Source organism: Callithrix jacchus, chromosome 4, assembly GCF_049354715.1.
Source record: "Callithrix jacchus isolate 240 chromosome 4, calJac240_pri, whole genome shotgun sequence".
In the NCBI taxonomy this organism is placed as follows: domain Eukaryota; kingdom Metazoa; phylum Chordata; class Mammalia; order Primates; family Cebidae; genus Callithrix; species Callithrix jacchus.
This window is the reverse complement of record NC_133505.1, coordinates 130,921,764-130,942,641: the sequence shown is the minus strand read 5'-3', so window position 1 is coordinate 130,942,641 and position 20,878 is coordinate 130,921,764. Positions and strand designations below refer to the sequence as shown.

At 35.3% G+C, this 20,878-nt stretch overlaps 1 protein-coding gene across 15 annotated transcripts in view; it reads right to left on the bottom strand.

The window, feature by feature from the left end:
* Positions 1-20,878, bottom strand: part of NKAIN2 (sodium/potassium transporting ATPase interacting 2) — a 1,060,472-nt gene that overhangs the window by 486,904 nt on the left and 552,690 nt on the right. For all 15 annotated transcript variants that reach the window (XR_013534525.1, XR_004742410.3, XR_004742419.3 and 12 more), the window contains one exon: positions 11,786-11,866. Coding sequence is in view for 7 of the 15 variants with exons in the window: in XM_035297728.3 (XP_035153619.2) it covers positions 11,786-11,866 (81 nt within the window). In the remaining 8 variants the exon portion in view is untranslated. The remainder of the gene's footprint in view (positions 1-11,785; positions 11,867-20,878) is intronic.

The following is a 20,878-nucleotide window of genomic DNA, read 5'->3' as shown; positions in this document are numbered from 1 at the left end:
TAACATGGACAAATTATTTCAAGGTTATTGGAAAATCACAGTTGTTTCTATTTTTAAAAATTCAAATATTTCTGAATTTCAAGCCATGGAACTCTTAATGCAAATGTATTTTTGTAATTTTACATGGCTCAATAAATAATAAACCTATACAAGCATAGCTTTTAAAATTTGGGCATAGAATAAAAATTACTATCCAAGAATAATTTTCATAGAGTAGGCTTTAGAGATAAACAAGGATGGTATTTGCTTAGACCATGTCCATATTTTCTCTCTTTTTATTTCCAGCAGTATACTATCTTGGAATGTTATTATCTGTGATTTTAATTTTTATACGTATGTTTTGCAAACTTTTTCTTCTGAGTTAGTGATATCCTCATTGCTTCAAAAGGAATTAGCATTGTTTTCATAGGAATGCAAAAGGAAAGAAATGGTTGTTGCTTGATTTTTATTTATTTTATTTTTCAAAAGAGCCTCTCAAAGTCCATAGAGAAATAAGAGCTTTGAAACCAAAGCTTTTGATTTATGAGCGAATAAAAGGTTGCTGAGAAAGAAATATTGGGTAAGGGAAACTGCACATGGTTTAGTTTTTGATAACAGATTGAAAAGAGAACAGATAAAACCATAAAAGTCCATTTTCAGAGGACAGAGTAGGAAGTTGCAGTAATTGGGTAAGGTATGCCTTTGAATGAGTAACAGATCATCTTATGCAGACGGCTGAGTTTCAAACAACTCTAGTTGCCTGTTCTCTTTGCTCTCTGGGAGGACCTTGTGCTAACATATTACATGCATGGTACCTGTGAATTACCCAGCAGAAGTAATGCTTGCTCATGTTCCAAACCTTTGCTGATGCTCAGGGGAACTCTTCTGTTTGGAAGGCCCCTCTTTCAACACCCATGAGATATTTTTAAGGCCCACAAAAGAGAAAATGGGGTTCTTGACATCTACTGGGGAATGTGAAAGAGGTTTTAGGAATAGGGAAAGATGTCAAAGTAAGGTAGCATAAATTAACGCAGTTAACTCACTAGTCATACAAACTGTACATGCCATCTAGATTGTGTGCAGGGAAAGAATGCAACTCAGTCATGAGAGGAAACAGCAGAACTATGAAATGGTTTACATTGTTTGACCACAAGAGTAAGGGAAGCCAACATTTGTATGGAAATATGTAAGCACCGTTGTAGTTTTCAACCAAAGAATACCCTGAAAATTGAACTCCTTAGCTTCTGAAAATTCAGTTATAATAAAAATAAAAGAAAAATTAGAGGCATGTCTGGAAATGTTTTGGATTCAGTTCTACCTTGGAGAAAGACTTAGGGATGTTTCTAAAAGAAGTTTACCACACAAAAGCAGCGTAATATAACTTGGGAATTAAAGGAAGGATTTAAGCATAAGTTCTCCTTAGGGCTCTAGGTAATCTGCTTGGTTACTTCACTTGATATCTTGAGTGGTATCAGCAGGAAGTGATACATCAGGTGATGAATTTGTTTATGCACAATTATCAAGATGTACCCTAGGATCCCTGCTTCAAAAGATGGCCAGAAATCAAGAACTCACCTTGTACCCTATGTAGAAGTTCTCAGTAATTAAATCCTTATAACTCAGAGTATGTTTGATAGCCAAACAGGAATGTCATCACATAGCAGTTAGGGATGAAATAACTCAGGCCTTACTCTAAGGGAATCAGAATCTATAATTAAAAAGATGTCAAGATGATTCATAGACTGATTAGTTTTCAAGAGCATTGACTTGAGGTGGCCTAATGCTGGGATTGCTTTCCTTATGCTTGCTGGAATAGAGTGCTGGAATAAGTCTGTGCTTGCTGAAATAGCAACATCTGTGCTTGCTGAAACAGAGTACTGGAATAGAGATCTGAGAGATGCAGACCGCATTATCCACACAATAGTGGAGTAGAAGAAAAAGTCCCCACCAGCTGTATTTATAGAGCTAAACAGTTACTGAAATCCATTCTATTACCTTTTGATTTCATTCCAGTGAGCATTGTTCAAATGCCTGACATTTTCCTTGATCCTGGGGATGAATAAAACATGATTCCAACATTGAAGAAGGGATGGTTAAGGAAACGTATAATTAGAATATATTGATAAGAACAACTTGTTGCATTTGTTTTATGATGTATCAAATGGGCTTATTTATAAACATCTAAAATGGTCTTAACTGATTCTATGATTCCTCACTACTGTGTGGTAGCTCAGGTACATTCTCCTGAATAATGATGATGATGTATTACCTTTGAGCAAATTTAAGTTTAGTAGGAGAGGTAGAAATGTAAATACATGTTACAATGCAGTGTCGGAAATAATATCATAATTATTTATAAATTTATGGGGAGTTATTCTTATTTTATTTATTTATTTATTTTGAGACAGGGTTTCACTCTGTCACCCGAGCTAGAGTGCTGTGACATGATCTAGGCTCACTTCAACCTCTACCTCCTGGGTTTAAGCAATCCTCTCACCTCAGTCTCCTGAGTAGCTGGAACTACAGGTGTGAACCCCCATCCCTGATTAATTTTTTGTATTTTTGGTAGAGATGGGGTTTTGCCATGTTGCCAAGGCTGGTCTATAATTCCTGAGCTCAGGTGATCCACCTTCCTGAGCCTCCCAAAGTTTTGGGATTACAGGCATGAGCCACCATGCCTGGCCTATTATTACATTTCAATTCAGTAATCTGTCATTTGACAATGTCACAACTAAGTAAGGCAAAAGATGGCCTCAAAAAATAAGATGGTAGCATTTCTGTTTTATTCTTCGAATTTGGATATACTGGCATTACAACATTCCTAAACATTTTTAAGAATTTTTTAGTAAAGTTACATGAACACGAGGTTGTTTTATTTTTTTCTGTCAAAAGTTTTTAATTAATGATTCAATTTATTTAATGGCTAAAAAGGTATTCAGATTTTTAATTTATTTCAAATTGTGGTCTCCAATTTGTCTATTTAACCCCAATTGTGAAATATATTGGCTTAAACTTGTTTATAATGTACTTTCTAATTATCGATAGTTATTTGTGATATTAGCAAAATGTGATTTTACTCATTTTTTCCTTGAATCACTATTGATAGGGATCTCCTGAATTTTATAAACAGTAAAAAAAACAATTTGACTTTATTGCTTTTTTTCTCCATTTGTATATGTATTGAGTTCTATTGTCCTTGTTATTAAAATCTTTCACTTTAAAGGAGTTTCATTTGCTGTTCTTTCACTAGCTTCTGGCTATGGAAGTTTAGAGTATTGAGTTTTGAATGTTTATTCTCTTTTAATATCTTCTTTTAAGGTTGTATGTTTTATTCTATTCATTTATGTAATTTCATATTGCCAAGTTTTTTTTAGCAATAAATTAATTTTTATTGAGTTCAAAATACTTTCTAAACTCCATTCCAACCCATTGGGTCCATAGGTTTAGAAGCATATTGCTTAATTTCCACATAGTTACTGATTATTTCTTTTCTTTTCTTTCTCTCTTTCTCTTTTTTTTCTTTCTTTTTGACAGAGTCTTGCTCTGTCGATCAGACTGGAGTGCAATGGCAAGATCTTGGCTCACTCCAACCTCCACCTCCCGGGCTCAAGTGACTTTCCCACCTCAGCCTCCCTAGTAGGTGGGATTACAGGTGTGTGCCACCAAGTCCATCTAAATTTTGCATTTTAGTAGAGATGGAGTTTCACCATCTTGCCCAGGGTAGTTTATCCTGGTTTTAACTCCTAAGCTCAGACAATACACTGCCTCAGCCTTCCAAAGTGCTGGGATTACAGGTGTGAGCCACTGTGCCCAGTCCAATTGCAGATTTTCTAGCTTAATTCTTTAGTTGTCTGACAATACTTGCTGTATAATTGCAAATCATTCTATATTTTGATTATTCTACATTTTGAATCATTGTATGATTGAATATTCTATAGGCCTTTGAAGACCTTTTTGTTTGATGGAGTGTCTTATATATGTCAATTAACTCAAGATATTCTTAACTGTTCTATATAGATATTCTATATCCTTATTGAATTTTCATGTGATTGATATATACAGAGAGAAGTGTAAAGTTTCCCACTGTGATTATGGATATGGCTATTTCTCCTTTTAATTCTATTAATTTTTACTTTATATATTTTGAAGCTGTATTATTTTATTCAGTTAATATTGATTTGCAATACCTTCATGTGAATTTGTCTCTTTAGCATTATGACATTTTCCCCTTTATCTTTAGTAATGTTTCTTGCCCTAAACATTACCTAATTTTATATTAAAATTACTACATCACAAATCTACAGAAATTACATTTGTATTTATAGGAACAGATTTTTACTTTTTCTTAACTTATAATTTAAATCCTATTTAGGGCATATCTCTTATAGACAACTTACATTTGGGTTTATGTCTTTATCTGGACCAATGGTCTTAGCCTTTTAATTGGAATATTTAATATATTTACATTTAACATATTTATTGACATATTTAAGATTCTAGCACTCATCTTGATATTTTTTTTCTTATTGACCTTCTCTGTTGTTAGCATTTCTTCTTTCTTAGCATTGCTTAGGCTAATCAATTATTTTCATTATTTAATTTTTCACCTATATTTAGTTTTTAGGAGTTATGCTTTCTTTGAGTAGTTACTCTAGAAATTACTAGTCCTGAGCTATTATAATCTAACATAAACATCACCATCAACATTTCCACAATAATGCTCGAAACTTAGAACAGTTTAGCTCCTTTCTACCTTTTGTGTTACTGTTGTCATGCATTTTACTTTACAAACATTTAAATCCCCAAATATTTTATTGCTATCATTTTGTGCTTAACAATACAACTTATGTTATTCTGTTATCTTCTTTCCTTCCTAAAATTCCATTTTTTTTCTCTCTGGGATGTTTTTTCTCATTTTGCCTGAAGAACTACCTTTAGTATTTTCTTTATCTCAAGTTTGCAAGTAATTATTCATCTTAGGTGTTGTTGCTGAAAATGCTTTTATTTCACCTTAATTGTTAAAGAATATTTTTGCAGGATATAGAATTCTAGGCTGGTATTTTAAAGCACTTTAAATATGTCATTCAACTGCCTTCCTGTTGAAAGGTCCACTGTCAATTATTTTACTGTTCCTTTGGGTCTGTGGGTCTTTTATCTTTGGTGTCTTTTATAATTTTCTCTTTGATTTAGGTTTTCAACATTTCTACTCATCAATATCTAAATGTGGTTTTCTTGATTATGCTTGAAATATGAAAGTATTCTTAAATCTGTGAGTTGATGTTACTAATTAATTTTGGAAAATTCTCTGTTATCTGCACTTCGGATATGGCTTCTATCCAATTCTGTTTTTTTTTTCTCCTGGTAATAATGTGTATATTGAATCTTTTGTTGAACCCATATGTTTTTGATATTCTTTTCTCTCTCTCTCTCTCTTTTTTGGTGTTTTTAACCTTTCACTGTGCTTTAGTTTGGGAAAATGTTAATTATTTCTCAAGTTCACTAATCTTCTATCCTTTGAAATCTACTAATAAACCTACTTAATGAGTTCTTATTTCTAGATATTATATTTTTAAGTCTTAGAGTTTCCATTTGATTCTTTATATAAATTCCAACTCTCTGGGGGTAAATTCTTTCTCTTTCAATGTTTTATCTCTGGTTTCTCCCACTATATTTTTTTAATATATCATGTGCATATATTTTTAAAAATCTTTATCAGATAAGTAAAACATCTGAATCATTTGTTGGCCTATTTCAATTGTGTGTCTTCTTCTTCTCTTTCAATCATTACATTATTGCTTTTAACATCTGTAATAATTTTCCATTGCCTGATGTCACCGACATAAATAAATTGTAAATGTCATATAATGCTATCTTTATCCTAAGATGTTTCTCTTTTCTTTCAACTAGAAAGATAAAAGGATGGGTTATCAGCTTATTTCAATTAAGAATTGTCCTGAGTTGGCCCGGCACGGTGGCTCAAGCCTGTAATCCCAGCACTTTGGGAGGAGAATTGCCTGAACCCAGGAGGTGGAGGTTGTGATGAGCGGAGATCGCGCCATTGCACTCCAGCCTGGGTAACAAGAGTGAAACTCCGTTTCAAAAAAAAAAAAAAACAGAATTGTGCTGAGTTGAGCCTGGATTTAGTTCTGGTAATCTTTATTCTGCATTTGGTTTGCCCCTGGCTTGTTCTTCAAGTCTTTTCACCCAAAAGTCCAGTTTATTCTATAGAGTCCTCCCCTGTCTTCAAACTCATTTGGCATGACTGCCAAAAAATTTTCATTATACATGTACAGAGTTTTTCCATTTATATTTGTAGCCTTGTACAGAATTCCACAAATGCCTTAACAGAAAATTTGCCTTTGTGCTTGAGGCTATCTCCCTCAAAGCTATGCTGATTCACACATTTGCCAAAAAATAGCATTCAACAGGGTTTAAAGCCTGAATTCTTAGCCTCCGGCAAAACCAGAATCAACAGGTGCACCCAGAGTAAAGCATGTTTACAAAGTCACCTTTTTAGAGTAGTCATTACTTAACAGATGTTAAAGTTGTTTTCGACTTGTTGGTATCTAAAGTTTGCAATATACATACACACACAAGTACTAGATACATTAGATACATTATGCAAATATGTATTTCTTGCTTTATCTCATGGTCAATTTATAAGAATTTTGGTAGTCCACATAATTTTGGGAGAGAGTGGTGGCTCACACCTGTAATCCCAGCCCTTTGGGAGGCCAAGGTGGGCTGATCACTTGTACTCAGGAGTTCAAGACCAGCCTGGCCAACATGGTGAAACCCAATCTCTACTAAAAATACAAAAATTAGGCTGGTGTGGTAGCGCCCACAACTACTCAGGAGGCTGAGGCAAGATAATCGCTTGCACCCAGGAGGCTGAGGCTACCGTGGGCTGAGATTGAGGCACTGCACTCCAGCCTGGGCAACAGAGTCAGACTGTATCTTAAAAAATAATTCCTCCATTTCATTTTTTCAAAATTTTTTTTTTCCCTTTTATCTTCTCTTAGTAGAAAGTGCATTAAAGAAGCTGGATTCTTTGGGGATGATGATAAATCCCTTTGGACATTTTGAATTTAAGGTGGCAATAGAATTGACATGACACCAGCAGGAAGTTGGAGATGTGACACGTTAACTTAGCAACTGGGTCAAGACTGAAGATATAAATCAGGTAGACATATGTGTAAAGATGACAGCTTATGCCAGTAAATGGCATTTTCAAGTAAAAGAATGAAGACAGAGAATAAGAAAGGTTCATGGACTCTTTTCCTCACTTTAGGGGTATTAAAAGGAAGTAGAAAACAAAACAAAGAAAAATGATTTTAAGAAATTCGGAAATAATCAGTTTAATTCAATGAATTATTAAGGAAAACAAGAGAAGGGAGATTGTGATTAGCCAAATTCCAACTGGTTGGTTCATTTTTAGATTTGGAAAAGTTATATTATATTTAATTATTAATAACAGGTTGAATATCTCATCCTGCATTATAAGGCAAAATCTGCTTTGATAGGAAATAAAAAATTTTCTGATTAGCTTAGTAATAGCTAATTGAAATTTTCTCAGATCTATAAATTTTTACCATAAGAAAATCAAAATTTAAACCCAATATATTGTCATCATATTTGTTAAATTTTGTTTCAAATCAATTATTATAGGTATTCTTTACTTAATAGTAATTGCTCAGATATTTTTAATCTCATGAAGAAAAGTAAAGAAGAAGAGTTATTTTAAATAAAAAAAGATTACAACATATTTCTCTACACACCATCTTTTTATATATGAGGTCAGAAAAGCAAATTTTGATAAAAGCATTGATTTTATTGAGCTAAAGAATCCAACATCTGATACCTTTCTACATGAATTATTCATTTTGTTACAGAAGAAATAAAACCGAGATTGTTGGAACAGCACATTATTCCATTGCACTTGCATCTAGTTTTAAGGATTTGTTCCCTATAGCTTACAGTATATGACAGGTTTTATCTCCTTCCTGTCCCTTATGTTCACAAGAGTGCAATTTTATTCCCTAAAGCCTAAATAAGCCACATTGTTACATGACTTTTTTATATAACAAATTTTTAAATTGACAAGCTATATCCAGATTTCTGAAGAAACTGTCAAAATTATTAAAATATAACAGGAGTTTCTTCCAAATGTGTTCATTCCAAAACATACATTAGGTATAAATTTCTGTTAATATAGTTAAATCTGAGAGAGATGGACCTGCATCCCTAGTCTCAAAGGGTTAAATAAAGACAAATAGGGTGGTTTTAAGTGTTTCATAATCCCTTAGTTTATCCTTCATGCTCTATAAGTTAATTGTTTTATTTCTAAAGATAGGCACATCATTCACTAATGGTGACCCATACATTATGAAAGTAGAAACAGATCTGAAAATAGTAATATGAAGAAAAGCATAAGTTATAATTTCACCCTGAGTAATTTATAATTTTATCACATGTAATAAAATATAGGTTGTTACAATCAGAAGACCAGTTTGTTTTTTTACTTTGTATTACTATTCAATAAATAATTTAATAAATTTTGTTTTCCCAGGTGATGAAATGAATAGATTAATAACCATATTATATGTGTTTTCCTTCTTACTGCTATATACTTTCAACTTAAAAATTACTTCAGAACAAATAGCATATCTCTCCTGTGTTGAAAATTACTCAACTCATTTGATGGCCGAGATTAGTTCTTATTTCTCTCTATTTGATAAATGATCAAGAGAACCACGATTGCCAAGAATAATACAACAGAATAATAAGACCATATGAAGAATTGTCAAAACTATTAATTCAACAGTCCAAGTCAAATTTAATGCTCGAAGGCAATTTCAAACGAAGTTAGCAGACACTTCAGGTTACAGACTAATTTTATCTCAGCTTCCTTAGCAGGACACCTATGAAAATACCAACTCAGGAAGTTACACACTGTTGGATACTTTAGGATATTGAGTTTCAACACTAATATCTAATACGTTGCATAAGCAGAAATAATTATATGAAATGTGTATGTTTATTTGCTGCTATCATATTATGCATCATTTTATATTATATTTTCAGTATTTTGTTAATTTAACTATGATATAACACTTAAAAGTTTCTCTGGCTATTTTTATTTTTCCTTAGATTTTATGGACACTGTAATTAAAATGTTAATTGAAATTTTAATACTAATGTTAGATTTTCATAGAATTTTCAATGAAGAAAACATACTAACTATACCCCTATGCGTAACTATATTAACTATACCCCTAATAGCTTAGTCCTGTGTAGCATACTACTGAAATTAAGTCATTTCAATATGAATGTACACACTGAGTTGGTCGATTGCTATAATTTCGGTTTCACTCATAAGCAGATGGCAGATAGTTCATTAGAAAAAGTGGAGAAGACAGCACAATGTTCTAAACTCTAATCAGGCAACAAAAATTTACCTTAATGTTTTACCACTTTTTATTACCTCTTACCAATATCTGTGATGAAACCATCACCTATTTCCAAAACATCTCATGGAAATAAATACACTTCTTTCACATATATAAAGCCCACAGAATTTCAACCCTGATTCTATTTCACAAATTTCTTCCTCTGCCTTAAACTAACTGATCCATTAATAGGGTAGATACACTCAAACTATATTTGTGTGTGTGGATTGAGAAAAACAATGATCTACATTTTTTTTAGTATTATCAGAAGTTTCATGTGTACCATTTTTAAGTTTCTATCTATCTGTACACTTTTCTGTTACCATTACTTTCTCTGGCACTGTACCACTTGAAGAATGTGAGGCAGTTGCAACAACTAAAGAATTAAATGGTATAAATACAACTTTTCAAACCCTTTGAACAGGAAAGAGAGGAAAAACCCAGTACAGATAACTATGTAACTTTGCCATTTATGGGTTTCCTTTAGATTCTTTGTTAAAAAGGAAATTATTAAATTTTCACATGCTCTGCAGAGCCTAGCCTTGGTTTATAAGATGAGAAGAAAATAAAATATTATTAACTGTTTCATTGCCAAGGGATAGTCATTATCTACCCGTGTATATTGGAAGAATTCTTAGTGCCCTCACTGAAGTTTCAATGCCTATGTCCAAGGTCATGAAATCACCAGCTTTATTCTGTGCCTGCAGTCATCATGTGGAGCAGTGAGCACAATTACAGAACATTTGTGCAGCCAGCTTTGCTCAAATCTCTTTCTCTCTTTTCTTAATATTAAACAAATTCTCTGACCTGCTGGATCATTTTATTCAGCCAGTATGTCTGAACAGCTGCCTTACAATTTTTAAGGTGATTATTTAAAATTGAAAATATCATTAAAAGTTATTCTGCTGTGGAATTTCTTTGAAGAAAGTGGATTATAGAGCAGCAGAGATGTATAAATTGGAATTCAAATCCTTGGGAAAGCATGTCTGCTTTTCTTACACTGAGGCGAATGCAAGTTTTAAGCAGCAATCCTGTCTGGGTCCCTCCTAGAGCCACGAAACAATTTATTTTCATTGGTCACAGCACCTTCCTGAAAAGACTGCCTGCTAACCAGAGTGTGGGGAATGATGCCCTGTAAAAAAAGCAGAAATGGCATCCTCTAGGGAGATTCTGCCAGCCACAGTGAGGACTTGTCCACATTCTGATCATAAAATTACACATGCAAGATGCTTTGGTTCTCTCTCACATCATAACGTCCTCCTCTTATTTTATCCTTCATCTTTTGTCATTGAATAAAAATAAACCTAGATGATTTTCACTTGATATAAAGCCACATATCACAGTTAAATATTAAGTAAATATCACGTGCTGAGTGCCTTGTGAAACTCCTGCAAGTAAGATCATAAATGTGTATTACCATTCTCTTCTTCGCTCTCCTCCCCAAATACATAGCTTGGCAAGGCAAAGATAATTCCTGAGGAATTTTCTTTTAAATATTTTTATTTTAGCTCTTTTGGTCTTTTAAGGCATGGGTTTTGAAATATCTGGGTTTTGAAAATATCAATGTATTTGCAGGGGCGTTCTGCTCTAATACAGGGTAAGTAAAAGAAGATTTTACCATTTTTATGTTTCAAAGTTTTAAATATGCAGAAGTACATTCAAGTTTGAAACTCTCCCAAGAGTCAGAGTTTGCCACTACCTTAAATGGATCACCTCATTTGACTTATTTGCTGTTAATTGTATTCTGATAGAATGATGGTTTTCAAGATCTAAAACCTGTGCTATTTCAGTGGTAAGGGCATCCATGTGGAAAATATAGTAGCAATAAAACATATATAGAGCAAAAAAAGTAAATGAACGAAGCAAGTATTTAGTTTTCCTAGCCCATTTTAGAATAAAGTGTTTCCTTTTTTCACTTCTATATCATAGTCTTCTAATAACAATTTCATTCAACCAAAACAACTGTTTAAATTATTGCACTGCTATTTAAAATCAATAAGGAAAATGTTTAGCAGGGTAATACACCAACTAAGTGATTTCAGAAATCTTTAAGATGGTTTTCTCTGAAAAATTTTCAAATTTTGCTTCAGAAATCTCCCATTGGTTAATGTTTTAGAGTGCGCTGCTTGGTCACTATAATAAGCAACATTTCATGTTAGTTTTGCTTAAGAAAAAGTACATATTTGTGACTCACCAAACATATTTTTGATGATAAAAACACAGAAATATAAATCCGGACACCTTCCAATTTACTTTCACTGAGGTGCATCTAAGCAAGCAGAACAGGATGTGACTCTGCCTTAGGAAGAGATTGTCAACACACTACTGACGACTCAGGCAAATTAGAGGTAAATTACCTTTGAGAGGTCCCCAGCCTCCAAATAGAAGCAGATAACAAACACATTCCACGTAACCCAGAGGACTAGCCAGACAGCATACTGTAGAGAAGCAAGAGAGAAATAACATATAATTAACTTGGAATCAGTTGAGTTTGATTTAAATAAAACTAAAACTTTTGCATACTCAAATTATAAGATTAGTGGGAAAGATTAGATATTGTTTCTTTCTAAGAACATAGTTATATATACGTTTATCTCTATTGAGTGTTTTTTTCCTTTTTATTTTTTGAGATATGAAGTCTTGCTCTGTTGCCCACGCTGAAGTGCAATGACACAATCTCGGCTCACTGCAACCTCTACCTCCTGGGTTCAAGCAATTCTCCTGCCTCAGTCTCCCAAGTACCTGGGACTACAGGTGCGTGCCACTGTGCCCAGATAATTTTTGTATTTTTAGTAGAGATGGGGTTTCACCATGTTGGCCAGGCTAGTCTCTAACTGCTGACCTCCATCCACCTTGGGCTCCCAATTACAGGCATGAGCCACCATGCCCAGCCCTAGTCCTATATTGTTTTAACAGGAAGAGATGATTATGTAACATAATCATTATAATAAAATGACAGCATGTAGTGAAAAGTCAAGTATTGTGTACTTTTAAACAGCTGATCATTCCATTCTTATATAAGCCATGGAGTTTGCTACTACTAATAAGCCTATTTTATATTTAAGTAAATTTAATTGTAATAAGTCATATTACTTGAAGATAACCAAAGAGCTTCTAAGTGACAGAGTCACAGGTTAGATTCTGCGTTCTTATTCTTTATATGCTATTTATTTGCGCGTAACCCATTGTCTTTACATATGCTTCCATAAGATTAATTTTGGTGACGAAAACATAAATTTTTCAGCTTGATTTTTTAACTAAAAGTATAATTTACATTTATACATACACATAAATGTAACTAAGTATAAATGAAGATTCCAAATTTTATATTTTCAATGTATAATATTGTAATGCCATATATACCACATGAATACAGATAAATACGTATAGCATTTAATAAGTGTAAAATATAATTTTAGTTACAAAACTAAAAAGCTTCAGCATTGACATTTTTAAATACTATATCAGAAAGAATGCTTGCCATTAAAAAAATTTCAGGAGAATTTGATATGTGTAATACAGTGTTTTCATTAGCTCATCAGCCATTAATGAAATCTTAGTATCCTGCTACTTTGACTTTTAGTAAGTAGTGTTTATTTAGCTCTCCATTTTAAATCATATGGGGAAAAAATGTCACTGCACAAAGGACATGATAAAACATTATAATCAGTCATGCTTTCTCCCTTATAATCACTTAAGTCAATGAAACAAACTTAAATGTCTCCTTAGGTCTCTGTTCTATAACTGAAGTTCCTCTCTTGCTACAGCCTGCTGAGCTCCCTGATTCTGTCTCTAGACCTAGCCCTCAACTCATAGAGCTTCTCAAATTACTTACTTTGTCTTGGAACATTTAGTTTGCCCAAACATTATACTCCATTGAGCAACACACACATTAAACAGTTAGATGAAACCATCTCCTTTAGAAAATAGTTGAGTCATCATTTATTGTTACTCCTCACATAGAGCTCTCACTCCTCATACTACATGAATGATCATAGAAATCTAATAAAAACCAGGTCTGGGAGGGAAGAGTCAGTTCTGAATCTGAAAGTAATAAGATTTTCTCCATATTGCCACTTATTCATTGACTTACAAAATATTGTCTTAATACCTATTTTGTCCAAAGTACTACGTTAGGAACCTAGGAATATAAACAAAAACTTGAAAGTAGTCTTTTATTGTGTGTTGTAGTAGCTTACTATTGTGCGTTGGAGAAAATATGCAAATAATCAGATATGAGACATTTTAGATGAAATTAGGAGAAAGAAAGTTTATTGCAGCACTAAGTAGGGCTCAGCCCTGTTGGGCATCATGCAGGAGGTGATATTTGAATTAACCTTTAAAAAAAAATGATAGGTGGTAAGAAGATTGCCTAGGGAAACGTAAAAGTATTCAAGAATAAAGGGATAATATACAAAAAGGAACAGAGGTGGGAAATAACTTTCCATGTACATGGAATAGCAAATAATATATGTGTCTGGACTCAAGGATGACTCTGGAGATCAACTGAAATACACGGATCAAAAGATAACAAGGTGCAAGATCACGACCATGATTATGGAGGATCTTGAAACATAAATTAAAGATGTTGGAACTCACCTATATAGGATGGGAACAATTGGCATTTGTTTAGAAGGGAAGTGACATGATATCCTCTTGTTCCACTTTTTAAAAATTCACACCGAAAAAAGTGTGCTGGTAGGTATTAGGAGGGAGGATCCAAGATGGTGGATTAGACACAACTCCAGCACACAACACCCAGCAAGAGAGACGCAGAAACCCAGAGATCTCCTAGCTAAAACCAAGGTACCAGGTGCATATCAATGGGTCTGGTCCGAGGGTGAGCAAGGCCCACTAGGGCAGACCAAGGCGGGAGGGGTGTTGCTTCACCTAGAAAGTGCATCTGACTGGCCATTCGGAGGCTCCACCTCTGGCGCTTCAGTCCAAATACAGCGCTTCCCCCAAAGCCTCAGCAATACACAGAACAGGGGATCTTTGCCAGTCAAGCACCTGCAATTACAAGTGCAGAGTTGAATAAGAGTCTGCAGACTGAGCTATTGCCACCACCCCCAACCCACCCAAAGAGAGAGGGGGCTGTAAACGGGAGCAGCTGGGCTGCCCCCAGAGAGAGAGAGAAAGCTGAAAGGGGGAGACTGCTGGCTGCAGCTGGGTGGGTCCCTAACCCCCCCACACACACACAAACCCCAGAGGGCTGCAGCTCTGACTCTAGTGGGTTGCGTAGCCAGTGCCACAGTCCGAGATGAACGCTGAATGATCCAGCCCAGTGGAGGAAGGGCACAACCCACCACTAGAGGGGTGGGACTGGGCTACATTTTTTAACAAAAAACACAGGAAGCTTACTTAGCAAGGGAATGGCGTTCTTGATAATCCAGCAGCACCTACAGGTCAGAGGAAGAGGAAGGCCTAATATCCTAGTATAAACAAAAAAGACACAGGAAGCTTCCCTAGTAACCTGAAGGAGTCCCTAGAAACCCAGTAGCACCCCCACAGGCAGACAAGCGACCTCCTCAAGCAGCTCTCTGACACCACAGACAGGTAAATCCACAAAGATGGGAAAAAAACAGTGTGAAAAAGGTAAAACCATCAAAGACCAGAACACCTCCTCTCCTTGAAGGGATCACAACTCCTCAACAACACAGGATCGCAACTTGACTGAGAAGGAGTGTGAAGAATTGACGGAAACATGATTCAGAAGGTGGATAACAACAAACTTTTCAGAGCTAAAACAACACATTCTAACCCAATGCAAAGAAACCAAAAACCTTGAAAAAAGATTAGACGACATGCTAACTAGAATAACAAGCTTAGAGAAGAACATAAACGACTTGATGGCGTTGAAGAACACAGCACGAGAACTACGTGAAGCAAACACAAGTTTCAATAGCCTAATCGATCAAGCAGAAGAAAGGATATCAGAGATTGAAAATCAACTCAATTAAATAATAAAAGAAGGCAATAAAAGAGAAAAAAGAGTGAAAGAAATGAACAAAGCCTCCAAGAAATATGGGATTATGTGAAAAAACCTAATCTACACTTGATCGGTGTACCTGAATATGATGGGGAGAATGAATTCAAGCTGGAAAACACACTCCAGGATATTATCCAGGAAACCTTCCCAAGCCTAGCAAGGCAGCCCAAATTTCAAATTCAAGAAATACAGAGAACTCCACAAAGATATTCCTCAAGAAGAGCAACCCCAAGGCACATAATCATAAGATTCACCAGGGTCAAAATGAATGAAAAAATGCTAAGGGCAGCCAGTGAGAAAGGTCACAGAGGGAAGCCAATCAGACTCACAGCAGATCTCTTGGCAGAAACTCTACAAACCAACATCCTTAAAGAAAAGAACTTTCAACCCAGAATCTCATATACAGCCAAACTAAGCTTCGTAAGTGAAGGAGAAATAAAATCCTTTATGGATAAGCAATTATTGAGAGATTTTGTCACCACCAGACCTGCCCTACAAGAGCTCCTGAAAGAAACACTAAGCACAGAAAGGAACAAGTACCAGTCACTGCAACAGCAAACCAGTTGGCAAAGACCAAAAATGCAATGAAGAAAATGTCAACTAATGAGAAAGAAAACCAGTCAGTAACAAAATGGCAGGATCAAATTCACACTTAACAATATTAACATTGAATGTAAGGGGCCTAAACGCCCCAATCAAAAGACACAGACTGGCAAACTGGATAAAAAGTCAGAACCCATCGGTGTGCTGTATTCAGGAAACCCATCTCACACACAAAGACACACACAGACTCAAAATAAAGGGATGGAAGAAGATTTACCAAGCAAATGGAGAACAAAAAAAAAAAGCAGGGGTTGCAATCCTAGTCTCTAATAAAATGGACTTCAAACCAACAAAGATCAAAAGAGACAAAGAAGGACATTACATAATGGTAAAAGGATCAATCCCACAGGAAGAGCTAACTATCCTAAATATATACGCCCCAACACAGGAGCACCCAAATACATAAAGCAATTCCTTAAAGACCTAAAATGAGATTTAGACTCCCACACAGTAATAGTGGGAGACTTCAATACTCCAATGTCAATATTAGACAGATCAATGAGACAGAAAATGAATAAGTATATCCAGGACTTGAATGCAGAGCTGGACCAAGCAGATCTAATAGACATATACAGAACACTCTACCCCAAATCCATAGAATATACATTTTTCTCAGCAACACATTGCACTTACTCTAAAATTGACTACATGATTGGAAGCAAATCACTCCTCAGCAAATGTAAAAGAACAGAAATCATAACAGTCTATCAGACCACAGTGCAATCAGACTAGAACTCAGGATCAAGAAACACACGCAAACTTGCACAACCACTTGGAAACTGAACAACTTGCTTATGAATGTTGACTGGATAAACAATGAAATGAAGGCAGAAATAAAGAAGTTCTTCAAAATCAATCAGAATGAAGACACAACTTACCAGAATCTCTGGAACACCTTTAAAGCAGTATCGAGAGGGAAATTTATAGCAATAAATGCCCACCAGAGAAGAGAGGAAAGATCTAAAATCGACACCCTATCATCAAAATTGAAAGAACTAGAGGAGCAAGATAAAAACAAAAACTCAAAAGCTAGCAGAAGACAAGAGATAACTAAGATCAGAGCAGAACTGAAGGAGATAGAGACACAAGAACCCTTCAAAAAATCAATAAATCAAGGAGCTGGTTTTTTGAAGAAATCAACAAAATAGAAAGACCGCTAGCCAGATTAATAAAAAAGAAAAGGGAGAAGAATCAAATAGATGCAATAAAAAATGATAAAGGGGATATCACCACTGATCCCACAGAAATACAAACTACCATCAGAGATTACTATAAACAGCTCTACTCATATAAACCAGTAAATCAGGAAGAAATGGATAAATTCTTAGACACTTGTACTTTACCAAAACTAAACCAGGAGGAAGCTGAAACCCTAAATAGACCAATAACAAGGGCTGAAGTAGAGGCAGCAATCAATAGCCTACCATCCAAAAAAGTCCAAGTCTAGATGGTTTCACAGCCGAATTCCACCAGACTTACAAAGAGGAGCTGGTTCCATTCCTTCTGAAACTGTATCAAACAATACAAAAGGAGGGAATCCTCCCTAACTCATTTTATGAGACCAACATCATCCTGATACCAAAACCAGGCAGAGACTCAACTAAAAAAGAAAACTTTGGGCCAATATCCATGATGAACAACGATGCAAAAATCTTCAATAAAATACTGGCAAACAGATTGCAACAGCACATCAAGAAGCGTATCCATCACAACCAAGTAGGCTTCATCCTGGGGATGCAAGGCTGGTTCAACATACGCAAATCCATAAATGTAATCCATCACATAAATGGAACCAAAGACAAAAATCACATGATTATCTAAATAGATGCAGAGAAGGCCTTCGATAAAATTCAACAGCCCTTCATGTTAAAAACTCTCAATAAACTAGGTATTGATGGAATGTATCATAAAATTATAAAAGCTATATATGACAAACCTACAGCCAATAGCATACCGAATGGGCAAAAGCTGGAAGAATTTCCTTTGAAATCAGGCACTAGACAACGATGCCCTCTCTCACCACTCCTATTCAACATAGTATTGGAAGTTCTAGCCAGAACAATCAGGCAAGAAAAAGAAATAAAGGGTATTCCATTAGGAAAGGAGGAAGTCAAACTGTCTCTATTTGCAGATGACATGATTGTATGTCTAGAAGACCCCATCATCTCAGCCCAAAATCTTCTCAAACTGATAAGCAACTTCAGCAAAGTCTCAGGATACAATATCAATTGAAAAAATCACAAGCATTCCTGTATACCAGTAACAGACAGAGAGTCAAATCAAGAGAGAATACCCATTTACAATTGCTGCAAAGAGAATAAAATACCCAGGAATACAACTAACAAAGAATGTAAAGGACCTCTTCAAGGAGAGCTACAAACTGCTGCTCAAGGAAATAAGAGAGGACACAAACAGATGGAAAAACATTCCATGCTCATGGTTAGGAAGAATAAATATTGTGAAAATGACCATACTGCCCAAAGTAATCTATAGATTCAATGCTATCCCATCAAGCTACCAATGATCTTCTCCACAGAACTGAAAAAAAAACACTTTAAACTTCATATGGAATCACAGGAGACTCTGCATAGCCAAGACAATCCTAAGCAAAACGAACAAAGCCAGAGGCATCACACTGCCAGACTTCAAACTATACTACAAGGCTACAGTAATCAAAACAGCATGGTGCTGGTACTAAAACAGAGACATAGACCAATGGAACAGAACAGAGACCCCAGAAGAAACACCACACATCTACAGCCATCTGATCTTTGACAAACCCAGCAAAAAACAAGCAATGGGGAAAGGACTCCATGTTTAATAAATGGTGTTGGGAAAGCTGGCTAGCAATGTGCAGAAAGCAGAAACTGGACCCCTAACCTGTCACCTTACACTAAAATTAACTCCAGATGGATTAAAGATTTAAACATAAAACCTAATATAATAAAAACACTAGAAGAAAACATAGGCAAAACCATCCAGGACATAGGCATAGACAAGGACTTCATGGCTAAAACACCAAAAGCAATGGCAATAAAAGCCAGGATAGATAAATGAGTTGTAATTAAACTCCAGAGCTTCTATGCAGCAAAAGAAACAGTCATTAGAGTGAATTGGCAACCAAGAGAATGGGAAAAAATTTTTGCAATCTACCCATCTGACAAAGGGCTAATATTCAGAATCTACAAAGAACTAAAACAGATATACAAAAAAAAAAAAAAAACCCCATTCAAAAGTGGGCGAAGGATATGAAGAGACACTTTTCAAAAGAGGACATATATGAGGCCAACAAACATGAAAAAGTGCTCATCATCACTGGTCAATAGAGAAATGCAAATCAAAACCACACTGAGATATCACCTCACGCCAGTTAGAATGGCGATCATTAAAAAATTGGGAGACAACAGATGCTGGAGAGGATGTGGAGAAATAGGAACACTCTTACACAGCTGGTGGGAGTGAAAATTAGTTCAACCACTGTGGAAGACAATGTGGCGATTTCTCAAGGATCTAGAAATAGAAATTCCATTTGACCCAGCAATCCCGCTATTGGGTATATACCCAAAGAACTATAAATCATTCTACTATAAAGACATGCATACATATGCTCATTGCAGCCCTGTTTACAATAGCAAAGACCTGGAACCAACCCAAATGCCCATCAATGATAGACTGGACAAAGAAAATGTGGTCCATATACACCATGGAATACTATGCAGCCATAAAAAACGATGAGTTCGTGTCCTTTGTAGTGACTTGGATAAATCTGGAAACCATCATTCTCAGCAAACTGACCCAAGAACAGAAAGCCAAGCACTGTATATGCTCATTCATAGGTGGGTGTTGAACAATGAGAACATGTGGACTCGGAGAGGAGCATCACACATGGGACAGTTGGGGGGCCTAGGGGAGAGACTATAGGGGGTGGGGAGGGATAACATGGGGAAAAATGCCAGATATAGTATGCACCTAAATTTTATTTTAATTTAAAATAAATTTTTAAAAAGTGTGCTAGTAAAGAGTACAACACAAGAACACGGATGATTTCTTGAAAATGGACGTCTTGATTTCTAAAAGTGCATTAGACATTTTGTTTACTTTTATAAATGGCATCTTCATTATCTGAATTTTGCTAAGTATAGAAAAAAAAATCATCTACCTTTGTTAATTTCACATGATCTAATTCCATATATAATATCCAGTGTTAGTAATAAAACTTTTAAAAATATGTGTTGAAACAGGACCAAAATGTGAACAACAACAAAAAAAAGACAGCATAATTTAATCAACCAGCATTCACAAGGCCTAGAATTTGGATTGGTTACTTTCACTTATTAACTGTGTGACCTATGTTTGTAACTTCCATCTCTCAGTCATTCTCTTTTCACCTAAAACTTGATGTTGAGACTATGTTCTGTATACACACCAGTGCTTCTGTTACAGTCAAATACTATGTAATTATTATGGGATAAGAAGAGCTATTCAGCTGTGTCTCTTCTTCTTCTTCCCTCTTAATACCTCTACAGTTCTTCTGGTTCTCATAATATTTACATCATTGAAATGCTCCTGGTTGGTCCCTGAGCCACCAGACACCAAATTCCTACCTAGGGAAAGTCAACTTTTTGAAATATTATCAAGCTGATCATCTAACAAAAACACCTCACTGATTGGCCACCTTTTATGTTGCTGTGTGATCTCCCTCTGTCTATTCACAAAACTCTCTCACATATCACCTCCAATTCATTACTGATAGAAATAAGAAGTGCTTATAGTACACCTAAAAAAAAAATTCACACCTTGCTCTTTCCTTTGTTTATAGGACCCTTCCATGATAGCCCTTCCAACCCCCCCATGCTTT